The sequence below is a fragment of the Aythya ferina genome, assembly GCF_964211825.1.
Source record: "Aythya ferina genome assembly, chromosome: 1".
In the NCBI taxonomy this organism is placed as follows: Eukaryota; Metazoa; Chordata; class Aves; order Anseriformes; family Anatidae; genus Aythya; species Aythya ferina.
In genome coordinates, this window is record NC_140296.1 from 193,621,572 (window position 1) to 193,638,115 (window position 16,544).

Consider the following 16,544-nt stretch of genomic DNA (forward strand, 5'->3'; position numbering starts at 1 on the left):
CAGAGGTTGGACTCAATGATCTTGATGTCTCTTCCAACCTAGACAATTCCGTGATTCTGTGCTTACAGCGATTTGTTTGTCAGAAAGAGGCGGATACAACTCAGGAAGCAGCCCCTCACACCCCACACAGACACAGCCCTGCCTTCCCTCACCCTTCACTCCCCAGCCCCATCCCTCCTCCTTCCCGCCCTTTCCCCCTTCTGCCAGTCCCGCGCTGAGGGCGGCCAGCCTCACTCCGCTACTGCGCATGCGCCGGCGGCGCGGCGCGCATGGGCGGCAGGCGACGGCGGGAGCTGGCGGGCGGCGGGCCGGGCTGTGAGGAGGCGGCGTGAGGTGAGGGGCTCCTGAGCCCCCCTGAGCCCAGGCGGTGTCCCCTCAGGGGGAGCGCGGAGCCTGAGAGGAAGCTGGGCGCTGCGAGTCTCCTCACGGCTTTCTCCTTTGTTCCGCGATAAAGCACTGGGAGCCGTGCCGGGTGTCGGTGGTCCAGCGGCGGGGAGCTGAGGGGCGTCCTCCTGAGGCGTCGGATCCAGCCGCGGCGCCTGGCTTGTGCCCGAGGTGCGCTGCCGGGGGAGTAAGTAGGGGCTGCTCCGAGTCTGGCCTCCACACAGCCCCGTAATTACCTCCTAACTGCCTCCCAGCCCTGCTCAGGAGCACCCTGATTCCACCCTGGGCTGCTGCTAGGCCGTTTATCCTTGTGCCAAGGTTGCTGCTTAATCAAAAGTAATTGTTTCTCGAAAATATCGCCCTAAGCACCCTTTTTCTAGGACGGTATCCTGCTGGAGAACAAGACACCCGCATGCAGTCAGTGGTGATCTAAGTTTGTCATTCAGCAGCTTAAATGTGTTTGGTGGAGGTTAGCCTGGCTGCAAAACATCTTCACGGGGCTGGCAGGTTAGCAGGAGATCCCTGCTTCTCTGGACTACAGTTATGCAGCAGGATAGAGGGGCTGAGACACCTAACGTGCATTTACATGTGCTCAGGGTGCTGTTTCAAGCCCTAGAGAGCGCAGCCAGGGGAGAAGAGAGCTGTCCTGAAATCCACGTGAGACTTTCAACAGTTTCTGAAACTTTCTGACTTTGCTTGTCCCCTGTTTCGGAGGCTGTGGATATTTTTCTTCCTTCCTTGATAATTATTTGTAGTTAATTTACAGAGAGAAACTGTAAGGTATCCAGTTTAAGAAAAAAATCATTATGTTTTTGAAGATACTTGAATAGGTACTGTTTCCCATAATATTTCTAATCTCCTTCTGCTAACCTAATGATTTCTTATGTGGCATTATATTTATGCCCAGCAAAGCATATTTGTAAATACTGTGGAGTGCTTTATTTACTGTCTTGATAACTTACAGATACACTTGTCTGCTGATGAGGTATCTATTGCACTACCAAAACTTCCAAATTTACTTTTTGGCTGTGTTAGGTTTGACAAGTCAGATTCCAGCTCTTGAGGTTATTTCAGTTCTCTCTCTAATAAATATGTACCATCTTTATCTCAATTTTAGAAAGTTGACGCAAAATTTTATCTTTAACTGAGGTGTTTCTCTGTGTTTTGTAACTAAAATCCAGCCTTTCCAGTGAGTAGACAATCAAACCATGGTCAGGCCCTGGCACAGGCTGCCCAGAGAAGCTGTGGATGCCCCATCCCTGGAAGTGTTCAAGGCCAGGCTGGATGGGGCTTTGGGCAACCTGGTGTGGTGGGAGGTGTCCCTGGCCATGGCAGGGGGGTGGAACTAGATGATCCTTAATGTCCTTTCCAACCCAAACCAGTCTATGATGAACCTTTAGTCTTTCGTGAATAGTCCTAGTCTAAAATTTTACTGTAATTTAATGTTGCAGCTTTACCTAACTGGTCTGGTAATTGGGCTCCTACTATTTTTTTTCAGCTGTATTTGTGGACTTCATTTTCTTCGTATGGCTCTGGTGCTTCAAGCTTGTTTTTTTATGCCGTTGTATTAACATCCAAAGAACTATTATTTTGTCTTCCTCATCTTTCCTTATGCCCCACCTGTTTGCTGCTATGTGTAAATCCTAATTTATTGGTTGTCCAGGGAGGTGATGATCTGTGACTAATCTGCTTTCCCCATGTTATTCCCTTGCTACTTCTAAATGTATATGAAAGTAGACCAAAATACATGTTTCTCCAGTTGACTGAACTGTGACTATTCTTTGGCATATTCATTTGCAGATACACTATATACCTTTCTCTGTTTATTTTGGTTTTTGAATTCTGCCTGGTGTGAAAACATCTGTGTAATGCCTTATGTAGTAAAGGCCTATTTTGCTGTGGTTTTTAACTCTAGCTTAATTGTGCCATTATCCCAAGCTAGAAAGTCTCTTTAGATTTTACACCAATTCTTGCTGCCGCTTCTTTATGTATACGACAAGAGATGATAATTAAAATCTTTGTTTTCCAGATTGCTTGCTTCTGGTCTCCACACCTCGAGAGGGACGTGAATGTTTAGGTGGCTAACTGCAGGAACATCAAAATGCCTAATCTCGAACATTCGGCGTATCCAGCAGCTACACTGCTTCACTTGGAAAGTTTGGTGCCTTGTCGAGAATCCCAAGTGTCCATGTTGCTGTCCATATTTGGAGAGGTAGTGCTTTCTATACTGTATGTTTGAGTAGAACAAAGATGTTTTATTATCTCAGAGGGAGCAGTAGAAGTTGTGGAAGCTTTTGTGATGTCATTTATTTATTTATTTTTTTGTTACCCATCTTTAGCATCAGTGTTTGGAAGATAGATTCTAATAAGTTCTGGGTAATTTTTTTTTTTTTTTCAGTGGCACTGTAGAAATTCCGTTTGTTTTTTACCTGTAAGTCTATTGTGTGTATGAGCTCTAGGTACCTGAAATTGATGTGGTTGGTAGTTCTGTTGCAGGCTGTAAGGTTTTGAAATCACTGGGTTGTTCACTGGTTCTGCTGCTGGTTGGCAAAGCTGTGGTAAGAAAGTAATGGAGGTTTTTATCTGCAAACTTAAAAGCAGTTGATTTAATTTACATTCCTTTAACAAAATGGAAATTAATATCTGCTTCTACCTTTAATTATAGATAATAAGTATGTAAAACTTAAATGCTGTATTTATTACAAATGTAGTTACAACAAGCCTAAAAAAAATCTTAAATTCTTCTTAAATATGCAGGTCAGGTTATCCTCATATCTTGCACAAGAATGCATTCATCTTGGGATAATTGATTATCATTGTTACTCATAAATAATGTTTGTCAAATTTATTTTTGTTTTCAGTTTTTAAGTTGGTATACAAGATTCTTAAAAATGACAGCACAAGAATAAATGCTTGTTCGGAATGAAATAAAAAAATAATAGGTTAATGTCCTTGTATTGTAGAAAAAAAATATGGAATGCACTGCATCAGTATCATTAATTAAATAGTGATATTATATCAAATATTTCTTCACGACGGAAAAGCAAACTTCTTTACCATCTCCTCAGCCCATTTAATTCTTTTCTATGTAGTACTGATGAAAAGAAAAGCATCTTTGTAGCATTTGTAGAAGTTAGAACATTGAAAAATTTACCAATTTGCCCTTGCCAGGATTTGGATTGTTAGATAACTGATTTGAATTAAGAGCCAACTGTTTTTGTTATTTATTGAGACTTTAATTTTTTTTTTTTTTTTAATGAAAAACGCTCCTCACGTTATAGCAGTTTCACTGGTAGCTTCATGTGTTTCATTGAAACTTCATTGAGCTTCACTTGATTCTTGGGTCTTATTTTCCCAACATTTCAATGGTCACAGTATCAATGTGATCAAATTTTGTGTTTCATCTTATTTGGCATGTTTTATATTTAATGTCTCGACTTTAAAGGTAACTTTTCTTTTGGAGGAAAACTTCATTGATAAATCCTCTATCTGTTGAATAAAATAGAAGAAGTATTGAAACAGCAATAACTTTACTGATTATTTTTGTTGTTGTTCCCTTCCTCCTTCCTCCCACCTAGCGTCAGCAGTTGAGTTTTCCATCCATCTTTATCTACGGACATACATCCAGTGGAAAGACCTACGTGATGCAAACTCTTCTAAACACATTACAAGTAAGTTTGTTTGCAATCAATACTGAATTTAGAACTGTGTAATGGAGGGGTGATAAAAATATATTCACTCAGGCTAGTTTCTGCTTTGCCAGAATAGTTTGTTTCCTCAGCCATTTCTGCCTTTTTGATCCTTTTCCTCTAATTAATGTGTAGTGAACACATCATACTTTTTGCTCACTAGTACGCTTAGGATAATATGAAATAGTACGTGATAAGATATATACCATCGTAACTTTTCTCAGGAAAAAAATTAAAAAGAAAAAGCAGCCCAACTTTGTTCAGCTTACTGAAAGGGACTTAGCCTCCAATGATAAGCGAGTACTTTTACGATTGTTTCAGTTCAATCTGAAAGTCACCCGTAGCGTACCTTTTTCTCCTGTAATTCTCCTTTAAAATAATTTTATTTGGATGTGGGGGGGGGAAAAAAACAACTATGAAAGTTTCACAAATGGAATTTTGGTGATACAAATGTCCCAGTGATGTTTAACATGTATTGCAAAGATCTATACAGAGTAAAGGAAATCTTAACACGCTTAGCTTGTTACTAGCTTAAAATTATAGGGGCCAAATGCAGGAGCTGTTGTGAGAGAAGATGAGTGACAGTGAGGAGAGTTTACCAAAGTGGAATTTTATTTATGTATTTATTTTATTAACAAACTAATTTCAATTATATTCAGTTAGGTGTATATAATCTCCTTAAATATAATCCTAAAAGCTTGAATTTAGGGAAGTCATTGAAAGCATTCTAAGCAAACATGCAGGCAATGTGTTTGCTGAAAAATTAAAAACAAACAAAACTGCCCACAAAAAAGTGAGTCAGTGAAATGATGAAAATCACTGTCTGGATACAAGGCTACTGCCACTTGTTTTGATACTTCTGCAGATTCAAGGAGAACGTTGTATTCATTGTAACGTGTTCAGTTGGTTCCAGTCAGTGCACTGGTAGACACAGGAAAATCTTTTTTTATTTTGAAAGTTTAACACTCAAGATCTAAGATCTTGAAGCAGTGTTGCATGGGTTGAGTTGTTTTAGTTCAAACAATAATTGGTTATTCTTTTGCATAATGAATCGGTTCTAAATGGAAAAAATGTACTGAAAACCATTTTTATTATATTTTCAGAGCCTTCTTGAAAACATGAAATTTTCATTTTTTTCTAGATCATCCAAACACAGCTTGATGTGCATCATATGTTAAAAATCCCATTTAAACAGTATGCCACTTGCTGTTGGTAATGTAATAAAATCAGTTTAGATTTTTTTTCAAAATTTTTGAGCTATTGAATGCCTTGAACAAATATTTGTAGATAGTGTTGTAGCTAGATGGTTAGCAACAAGTGAATTGTATCAACTAATTGGAATCAAGGATTTTTTGGGATAAGAAGAATATAAATGTGAAACAAAATAAACATCAAAGATTCCTGCTTTCAGTAAAAGTAAAATCATCTTGATTTTAAGTCAGTTCATGCCATACAGATGATCACAGAAAATAAATATATGCACATTTTTCAAACTAAGAAATTTAAAAAGAACATCTAAATAATTTTTTGTATTAAATCTATGAACTTTGAATTTAACTTTTTAACATTAATTTTTTGTCTATCCTGTAGACTTATTTTTCTCCTTTTTTGTGTAGATGTACCCATTTCATAGTTATGTTTTTTATTGTATTAGTAATGTGCTTAAATGGTCTGGGACTTAAGACCTTTGGCTTAAGTGTGTCCAAAATCCAAACAGTATATTTGTTATGATGTATAAAATACATTTTCCCTCCTTCTCTTGTGACTAGAGGGCCCGTGACTTCTGTTTTTACTGATTTTGTACTGCACATCCTGTTTTTCTTAGCTCTCCTCCTTATTTTGGGACAGTGGGACCTTCCCCTTATCTTCTTAATGTACTCCCCACTGCTAGGCCACTGTCATGCCTGCACAATCAGTTTTGAATATACAAGGTTAGTGGAATTTTACACTGCAAAAACACCTTCTATTGCAAAAACATAACTTTCTCATGCAGTTCCTGTGTATTACTAACCAGAATAACTTTGTCAGGAATGGACTTATTTCAGTTGCAAGGTCCATAAGCAGGGAAACGTGTTCTTTAAGCATTGTATGCACTGTTATCACTGAGGATCTGAACTACGTAGCAGTGGGTCATTGTGGCTGAATGTGTGCTTCTCACAAAAATACTTGTCTTGAATCATGTAGAGAGGTATGGCCTTAAGTCCACTTCAGTCCCTATCTGGTCAGTGCTGTCAGTATTCGAAGTACTTGGTCCTTGCCACTTCTGTGACCTTTCTTTTTCTTTTAGCATGTGTATATATGTAGCTTTACTTGTTCTTCTAATCTTTCCTAAAACAAGTTTCAAAGTCCTCCCATGTTGAAGGGTGTTATCACAGAAATTTCCTAATCCTATTAGCACCTATGCTTTTATCAGTCAGGTTCTTCAGGGATTTAAATCCAGTGACCTCATGTCCAAACTATATCTGAGTTCATAAATTTCTTATCTGTTCTCATAGTCATGAGAACAGATAGGCTTGTTTGGAGTGTATACACATCACAGACCTGCAGGGCTGTTTTGTTTTTTTTTGTCTGCAAAACACAGTGATCTTGTCTCTGTCATCAAAAACTCTGTAGAGAATTTTTCTACACAGAAAAGTGGGAGACAATGGCCATGATCTTCTTTTGTGTAGTTTCTAATGCTGTGTCAGCCAGTTGCAACGTAAGCAGAGACAGCCAGGTACTGGAAGGAGTAGGATTTAAGCAGCAACTCATTCTACAGAACTTGTTGCCAAGTATAAGTATCTGGTGAAGGCTTTTCTGGTGCTGAAGGCTTTCCTTCTGCTATGGAGGTGCAGCATTTTGAGTAAGTGATTGTAGTGACATAGCCCCTTTCTTTTAATAGCGATAGAAATTGTAAGAATGCTATTTATATGTTGTTTGAGTGGCTTGCCAGCACATACTCTTACTTTCCCACATCAGTTGAATCATATACCATATATTGTACTTTAAGCAGAAAGTCTGGAACAAAGTACTTATATATATATAATATAAAAATAGTCTTCATACACACACACCAGTGCTAGGAGTTTAATTTTGCAAATAATGCGTATATATATCAGTGACTAATGCTTCCCAGAGGTTTTAATGTTCAGTGTAAAAACAGCATATGCTTTACTGAAGAGTATGAAACTGTAAAATTATCTATTTTCTAAACATTTGTTGCTAGAACATTGCCAGTTTTCCTTATATAGGCTTGAATGCTACTACTGTTAGAATCATAGAATATTGGACTTGGAAGGGGCCTGCAAGGATCATGGAGTCCGACCCCTGGCTCCACGCAGAACCACCCCAAAATCAGACCCTGTGTCTGAGAGCGCTGTTCAAATACTTCTTGAACTCCAGCAGCTTGGGGCTGTGCCCACTGCCCTGGGGAGCCTGTCCCAGTGCCCGACCACCCTCTGGGTGCAGACCCTTTCCCTAACCCCCAGCCTGACCCTCCCCTGTCCCAGCTCCATGCCGTTCCCTCGGGTCCTGTCGCTGTCCCCAGAGAGCAGAGCTCAGCGCCTGCCCCTCCGCTCCCCTCGTGAGGGAGCTGCAGGCCGCCATGAGGCCTCCCCTCAGCCTGCTCTGCTCTGGGCTGAGCAAACCAAGGGACCTCAGCCACTCCTCTTATATCTTCTCCTCTAGACCCTCCATCATCTTTGTAGCCCTCCTTTGGACACTCTCTAATAGTTTTATGTCTTATACTGTGGCACTCAAACCTGCACATAGTACTTAAGGTGAGGCTGTACCAGTGTGGCACAGAGTGGGACAATCCCTTCTCTTGACCAGCTAGCAATACTGTTCCTGATTCACTCCAGGGTACAGTCAGCCCTCCTGGCTCCCAGGGGACACTGCTGGCTTATATTCAGCTTGCCATTGACCAAAACCCCCAAATCCTTTTCTGTAGGGCTGTGCTATTTTGCAGTCCTTAGCATCTTCTGTTTCTATACGAATGACTGTAAGTTTTCAATATTACTGATTTGGTGCTTACAAATACGTTTTTTGAAATGTATGTCATACTCTGTATTTTCACATGCTCTTTGCTCTGAAAAGATGTGGTTTTCTGAAAATGTTCTGCACTAGCAGGCTGATCACGTGCCTGATATAGAAGCTTACACTTCATCTTGCGGTCATTTATATGGAATGAATGCCAAAAACTTTCAGAGCGATTTTGAACTGCATGCTCCTGGATCGTTTTCTTTGTAATATGTTTGAGAAATTCGTGTTATCCAGACACTGTAATTTGTAATTGATTATTTTATGAGATTGTAATGTGTTATGGTAGTTCAGCTTTTCTTTGATCAAAATGCTATTTGGCTTTCTTTCCGTGTATTGCTCTCAAAAGCGAATTTTTTAAACACAATTAGAAGATAAACTACGTGTTTCATAAGAGGACTTGTCAGTTCTCTTCACTTTGTGGTATGTAACATTTTGACTAGATATATAAGTAATCATTCTTGTTTGGCAGGGTTTTGTTTTATGCTCTCTATTCTGTTGGCAGGGTCTGGTTCCTTTCAGTGTCTCATCTGGAAGGAAAAGTTGATTTTCTAGTATTTATAGTGCTTTTTCAGTATAAATACGGTATAGCAGTAAAATTGTGTATTTTCCGTTCTCTTCAGCTTCCTCATGTGTTTGTGAACTGTGTGGAACACTTTACTTCACGGCTTCTCTTAGAAGAAATTCTTATCCAGTTGCAAAACCGTTCTTCTGAAACAAAAGAAGCTGCTCATGTGCCTTGTGATACTTTCAATGACTTCGTGCGTCTGTTTAAGCAAGCCATCGTCAGTCAAGATCTTCAAGATGAAACGTTCTATATTGTAAGTAATTTAATTTTAGTGTGCAGGTTTCATTTCAGCTGTGAGGGTGTGACTAACTGTCAATCATTTATATGTATTAGATCCGTTTTCACAGAATTCCTTCATGGATTTTGCTGAGAATCTGTTGATACTGTAGATTTTTTTTCAGTTGGTTTGCTGGCTCTAGATGAGCCAGATGAGGGTCTGTATTCTTCCTGGATTTAGTTTTTTTATACGCAAACTGTGTATAACTAGTAATGACCATAAATTATACTATATAGTTAATTTCAGTTTGTAATAAGCATATTTAAACAGACCTTATATTTAAATAAACATATTTAATAAGGCCTGTCTAAATATGTTTATATTTCCATTTAAAATACCTAGTATGATGTTCTTTAACTTAGTACTGTTTTCCCTAAATATAGCTACTATCTCATTGTTGCCTACAGCTCGTGAAGTTAGTAAAATTTACTCTTTGACAAGTGGAAAAAAAAAAAGAACCGATACTTTCAAAATATAATAAGCTATTCACAGATAATTCAATTTAATGTACAGCCACAAAAGTGGTATTAGCATCCTTCAACAATTCTATGAGAACAAAATTTAGCACTAAAATGAGTAGAAGGAAATTTGAGTAGAAGGAAATTTCACAAAATACGGTATATAATAACATTTATTTTTTAAACTTTTTAAGTGAATATATGAATTAAGAAAACTGTTCTCCATCAGTAAAGAATGCTTCAAGTGTTGTATTAAAATGAGCGTCGCTTAGAAAGTTCTTGAAAGATGGTTGTAGAAAGCAAAGCATTCAATATCTTGAAAGGTTCAATTGTATCAGGTAGATAGTTGCTGAATCAGAATAATTAAGTATTAAATTAGTATTTCAGTTCTGTTCTGCATGGGAACAGACAGGAATGGAAGAAATTGATTCATATATATTAACCTGTGTCACCTGGATTTATGTTAAAGTGCTTTAAATTGAGACTGATGGAAGACCAGCATGCTGGTAACATAAACTGGCAAAACTAATTTATTCTGTTTCATTTTGGTACTAAATAATGTAATATCTCGGCCAAATTAATTCAGAGTAAATGAAGATAAATGTTTACTCTCAAGCGAAGGATTCTAAATGTTTCTCCTAACCCGAGCATGGGTGCTGAATGCTTGTGATTAGTTGGAAAAATGAATTTATTCATTCTACCTACCTGAAAAATTGGAGCAGATAAAACTTTTATTCATTTGTACATCTACAATATTTAGCACTTTACAGAAGTAAGAAGCTGCTATTTTTAACGTTACTTAGCAGTTGGTTGTACAAGGTACTTTAAAAAAAAAAAATAGGTTAAGCATCACATTAAGGTAAAACGAAATAATAAGGTGGGTGCAGATTTATACGTCTGTGTGTAGACTGTTCCTTTGAACCACTTGACACATTGCACAATCCAGTGTCATGTATATTTTATATGCTGTAAATACAAACTCAACTTTCTTTCCCATTTAAAAGTAAGATCTACTTAAGTTAAGACCCTAAAGCCTGGTGTACAGTAAGTGCATGTTACCAGATCTTTATAATCAGTATTTTCTTAATAAAAATATGTAGACACAATTTTCAAATGATTCAGGGTAAACCTGGTCAGTAGCATAAAACAGAAGATGATAAAGGGACTGGAGCACCTCTCCTGTGAGGGAAGCTGAGGGATCTGGGGCTGCTCAGCCTGCAGCAGAGGAGACTGCGGGGTCTCCTCAGTGTCCACAAACACCTGCAGGGAAGGTGTGGAGCAGAGGGAGCCAGGCTCAGGGCGGTAGCGTGGCCGAGCGGTCTAAGGCGCTGGATTAAGGCTCCAGTCTCTTCGGGGGCGTGGGTTCGAATCCCACCGCTGCCAGCAGATATTTTAGGGAGTAGGCATCTTGAATGCAATCCCACAGCATCTATGGAACCAACCGGCGAAACTAGGCTCCGTCAAGTCTGCATGGGCTCAAAGCTGTGCAGAGGAAAAGGCTCTGGGGGTGCTGATTGATGCTTGCCTGATTATGAGCCGGCAGTGTGGGCAAGATCAGTAATAGTGTGGTTGGCATGAACAAGGAGGTGACTGCTCTGGTGAGGCTGCACCTGGAGTGCTGTGTTCAGCTTTGGGCCCCTCGCTACAAGAAGAACATGGAGGCCCTGGAACGTGTCCCCAGAGAAGGGCTGCAAAGCTGATAAAGGGCCTGGAGCACAAGTCCTGTGAGGAGCAGCTGAGGGCACTGGGTCTGGAGAACTGTGTCTGGAGAACTGGAGGCTCAGGGCAGACCTCACTGCTCTCTACAACTACCTGAAAGGAAGGTGTGGGGAGCTGGGGGTCGGCCTCTTCTCACAGGGAACTGGTGACAGGACCAGAGGGAATGGCTTCGAGTTGTGCCAGGGGAGGTTCAGGCTGGCAATGAGGAGCCATTTCTGCTCAGAAAGAGCAGTCAGGCACTGGGACAGGTTGCCCAGGGAGGTGGTGGAGTCACCGTCTCTGGGGGTGTTCAAGGAGAGGTTGGACGTGGTGCTTGGGGACACGGGTTAGTGGTGGCATTGGTGGTAGGGGGTGGTTGTCCCAGGTGATCTGGGAGGGCTTTCCAAACCTGAATAATTCTGTGATTCTATCTGAAGGTGACTGTTACATGAACCAAACACAAATGTCAATATTAAACTACATATTTTATGCAGTTTTAAGTAAATACCAAGACACTTGAACTGTTATCTCAGAGATAATACTTTCTTTTTTTCTGTTTAGTATGCTTTTGAAATATCCTTTTCATAATATTTTCCTTGGTTGTCCACCAAGTTATTTTTCTTACTGTGAAGAACAGAAATGATAGATGTCTTAATATTTTGGTGTGGTAAGAGGATAGGCATATAATTTTCTAGGGACCTATACTTTGTCTTTCAACAGCAGTAAGTCAAAAAAAGTAATGAAGTTCAAAATTTAGATTTATATTGTATGCAGTAAATAAAATACAATGAAATACAAAGAAATGTTTCTCTTACTTTTTTCATTCCTGTCAAGATTCTAAGTGTACTGGGAATAATGATTTTTTTTTTTTTTTTTTTGGTTTGCTTGCTTATTTTTGTTTGGTCAAAGGTTTGACATTAATGTTTCTGTGCTCCAGATTTTTTCCTGTAGGCTTGAATGTTCAGTTTGGTGTTCCTTGTGTAAGCTAGATGTATGCAATAGATCCGTTAATACTACACAAAGCTTGCATAAAATACAATAAAGTCTGTAAACTTCAGGGCTGCAAACTATGGCAAGAAATTTCTCTCAAAATTCAGTTGTGTGAATTACAGGTGGCAGCTAATTGAAGATATTAAGTTGTGCCTTGTATTTCTGAGACATAATTTCATAGAGGGGAAAAGACAGCTTTCCTACTGTAGGCAAGTTGATTTAGTGTTACAGTAATAACTTTTAATAGAATAATAATTTTGGACCAAATTTAGCTTTCAGTGGTTGGAAATGATATTATTTCAGTGGTTGTAAATGATATTACAGTTTTCTCATTAAGATTCTTGACTGATGTATTTTCTTTTAATCCTTACTGCAATAGGGCAGTAAGAATTTAGCTTTTCTGAGGATTGTATTCTTTTGGTTTTGGATATCAGAGCTGCTCCGACTTCTAGGAAGTACCTCAGAAGCAATAATCTCTCTGATGTTGCTTATTTAAGGTATCTTGCTGCAAAGATAGTTTCCTATTCTGAGAGCTATCTGTGAGATGTGTCTACAGCAGCTACGAATTTGTTTCAGGTCCACATAAGAATGCTAGTTAACATTATCTATATCATTATTTTGTTAAAAGGTACTGGATCGAGCAGAGCAGCTGAGGGAAATGGAAGCAAATGTCTTGCCAGCATTTCTTAGGCTTCAAGAATTGGTAAGTATCTGAGGAAAAAAAATAGCGTGTGTTTCCTGCACACTGAAAGTAACTGAATATGAGATATCTGTCCTGGCTCACTTACCATGAAAGGTAATTCTTCAGATGAGAAGTTGCTTTTTTTAATTATTATTTTTCTGGAAAGTAAGCAACTGGCAGCGGCCAAAACCAGAAAAAAAAACAAAAACAAACAAACACAGAAATTAAATGTTGATGTGTTTTTCTTACGTTCCTCCTTTTCTTTAAAATACTTTTTTAGTTCTGTTTAATAATATCTTCTTTTAGCACATCTGATCGTTTATAGATTTTTTAATTTTTTTTTTTGAGGCTGATGGTCAGATATGCATCTGTCTTTTTTAGAATATTTTCAAGAAGAACGTGAAATTTTTCTACAGTTCTGCTGTAGTTCCACCACAGTATGTTCCTGCTTTGGAGTTAAACACTGTCTTGTCCACTCTCACTTCTGAAGTGTGTAGGCTTATGCCTTGGAAGAAGTAAAAATGGTTTGTTCTCTGAAAATACATGGAAAACAAAACCAGAAGATGGTGGCACTTTGAAATGTCTGAACAACTAAATAGAGGAAATTACTTTTTGTACCTCAGGACTTGTGTGTGGTAGTCAGTAATTTCATGGTGACACTGATATCACTATTTAGTGAATGAAGACTGATTCACAGCTGTGCTCTTAATCCTGGCAGCAGATGCATTTTCCTGTCTCTTTTTGTCTGTTGTGTCCATGTTGTGGAGTTTGCTGCCCTTGAAGCAGTAACGTCTGTCTGAGACTTAAATATGCTAAAGCAGCCCCCTCAAGTTCAGAAGTAGTATACAAATAAGTTTGTCAGCTTTCCTCTATGCTGAGGTTCCAGTGGTTTAAATTCTGGATTCTGAGGTGCTGTAACACTGTTGTGCAGCTGATGTTGCAGAGGAATGAACGTCATAGGGGGAAATCTACTGCATTACTTAGTTTCATGCTTGGGAGACGAGAAATTTCACTGGTGATTTTTTTGAGGAGGAGCCCAGTAGTCATTTTTCTCATTGGTGTTATAACATCTATGTTTCCTTCTGCTCATCTGTTATACTTTTTATTTTCCTTCTTGTAGACTGCCAGAAATGTGACAGTTGTCTTGCTCAGTGAAATAGTATGGGAACTGTTCCGTCCCAATACTGGATGCTTCGAGCCATTCACCTTGTATTTTCCTGATTACAGCATAGGTAATCTAATTCTTTAATTTGCTTTCTGGAGATTGAATAATACATTATTTAAAAAAAGAAAACATGCAAATGTGTGTTCTGCCATGTTTACCGTTATGCCTTTTACAGAATCTGAAATAAGTAATAGCTGCTGGGATGTAGAAATCTGTATTCACACAAAGTCTAAAACACTCATCTTTCTTCTCTTGCCAAAACATCTAAAAATAACATTTTGGTTCCATTTATACTTTCTAGTTCTTTGCATCAGTGTGATTTTTTTTTTTTTTTTTGTAATTTATTTTCTTAAATTATTTTTCCGCTTGTCAAATGTGTTCAGTTTATTAAGTTAGTTTTAGATAAGCAAAACTTACTTATGTTTAAACAGGACACCTGCAGAAGATCTTGTGTCAGAATCATCCTCCTGAATATTCTGCAGATTTCTATGCTGCATATATCAATATTCTGCTTGGTGTCTTCTACATGGTCTGTAGGGACCTGAAAGAACTTCAGCATCTGGTGAGATGAGATCCTTTTAAGTTTTTTTTTTTTGTTGGTTTTCCACATAAGCTATGAAAAGTCTAGATTTATTATTGAATATGGACAAAGAGAAAATGTGTTAGCTCAAAATTCAGTTTTTCTGAAGATCCATGACAAAGGTTGCAATTGTTCTGGTGGCTGTAAAGGGTTTCCTGAGCTACATATTGTTCCAGTCAGGGAGGCAACAAAAGCTGCACTAAGGGGATATCAGTCTGTATATGATTCACTCAGCTTGGAAATTCTATTGGTGTGTGGGTTTTTTGTTGTTGTTTTGTTTTTTTTTTTTCCTTTTTTTCCTTTTTTTACTCAAGCCATTCCACAATATCAGAGACTGAGAGGACTAGAATAAATATTTTCACCTATTGGGATAAGAGGATAAATCTGATAAAACTCTTTATGGCTCCTGTAAGTGTAGCAGAAGCAATTGTTGCCACTGCAGCAGTTTTTGAAGAGCAGCTCCATTACAGACTCGGTTAGTAGGGTGCTGTTTAGTAATAGTTACGATTTTACTCTTTCAAGCAACAGTAGCCCTCGCTGTACTTTTTTTTTTTTTTTTTTTACTCTTCAGATTCTTTTTATACATCGTTATGTGGATTTGTACTTTGCACACTGCCGTCTGCTTGCTTTTATGGACTTCTGTAACACCTAATAGACTCCTGCATTTGTTTCCTGGACTATTCAGTGTATTCAGTAGAACAGCAGACAGCTGCTTTCAATATGTGAAGGAATAACTTCAAGTAAATGGTTTTAGATAACCATTACATGTCCGACCACAAGCTTTATGGTTTCTTATGTTTATTAAACATAACATATCACCCAACATTCTTTATACTTCAACGTTATGGGAAATTTAACTTGAAATTTGAAACAATTTACTTTATTATTTAGTAGCATAAAATTTCCCCTTGATTTGCTTCCTACAGAGGATTTCAAGGTACCCAAGCTGCTGAGTCAGAGCAGCAACAAGCCAGAGCTGTTACACGATTTTAGAGAAACTTAGCATATTAATTTGGATAAAGGTCTAGAGAAGTTAGGACTAGCAGGAATATTTTCATCATTGTTCTGTTGGAATTAAAAATAGATAAGTCAAATGTTTTTGCAAAACAATGTCTGAGGGAACAAAATTGCGTTGAAGATACTTGGTGAAAGGAGTTTTAGGCAGATATCAATCGAAGAAAGTGATAGCAAACAGTTAAAAAAAAAAAAAAAATTAAACACACACTTTGGTGACCTTTGCATAGGAAAAGTTGAATAGCAATGCCAGGTATTAGCTCAGGTGATTGTTTAAATAAATATAAATACAACATACTTATATAATTATATAAAACAAAGTACTTATATAATTACATTATAAGTGCATAATTACATAAGTCCAATGAAATTTTTCTTGTGGGGAGAATGTGATGAAATTTTTAACCACTGCCAACTGTACGGTTTTATGACCAATGAATGAGTTGTGCCAATGAGATGATCTGAAGGTTCTGCCTGCATTTCCAACAGGAAACATGTCTAAACTTCAGCTGAACTTATGTATTAAGTACACAGGCTTTATAATTAGGTGAGATTAGCTTCAGTTTGTGTCTCTTTGAGTACAGACATGGCTCTGTCAGGGCCAGCAACAGCGCCGCTGGTGTAGTGGTATCATGCAAGACTCCCATTCTTGCGACCCGGGTTCAATTCCCGGGCGGCGCAGGAAGCTTTTTCTCCTCAGGAGTAGCAGCATGGATTCACCAAGGGGAAGTCCAATTGTCATACTGTTTTCCCAGGCTACAGTAAGGCCTTTCGTACTGTCCCCCATGAGACCCTCATTGACAAGCTGTGGGATGTATTGCCTGGATGAGCAGACAGCGAGGCGGATCAAAAACCGGCAGAGTGACTTGGGCTTAAAGAGTGGGAATAGGTGGTGCAAAATCTAGAGGCACCCAGGAGTCAGTACAGGGTCCAGCCCTGTCTTACATCTTCATTAATGGTCAAGATGATGGGGCAGAGGTTACCATCAGCAAGTTTGCAGATAACACAGAATTGGGAGGACT

The 16,544-nt window shown here is 38.6% G+C and overlaps 1 protein-coding gene across 3 annotated transcripts in view; it reads left to right on the forward strand.

Moving 5' to 3' along the window:
- Positions 1–288: 288 nt before the first annotated feature.
- ORC5 (origin recognition complex subunit 5) overlaps positions 289–16,544 on the forward strand; it is a 72,835-nt gene continuing 56,579 nt past the window's right edge. For 2 of the 3 annotated variants that reach the window (XM_084510523.1, XM_084510525.1), the window contains exons 1-7: positions 289–555; positions 2,414–2,596; positions 3,963–4,055; positions 8,714–8,911; positions 12,710–12,784; positions 13,884–13,995; positions 14,360–14,490. In XM_084510523.1, coding sequence (XP_084366649.1) covers positions 2,486–2,596; positions 3,963–4,055; positions 8,714–8,911; positions 12,710–12,784; positions 13,884–13,995; positions 14,360–14,490 — 720 coding nt within the window. In that variant the 5' untranslated portion in view covers positions 289–555; positions 2,414–2,485. Of the gene's footprint in view, positions 572–2,413; positions 2,597–3,962; positions 4,056–8,713; positions 8,912–12,709; positions 12,785–13,883; positions 13,996–14,359; positions 14,491–16,544 lie in introns of all 3 variants that reach the window. The other variant, XM_084510524.1, reaches the window with a different exon arrangement.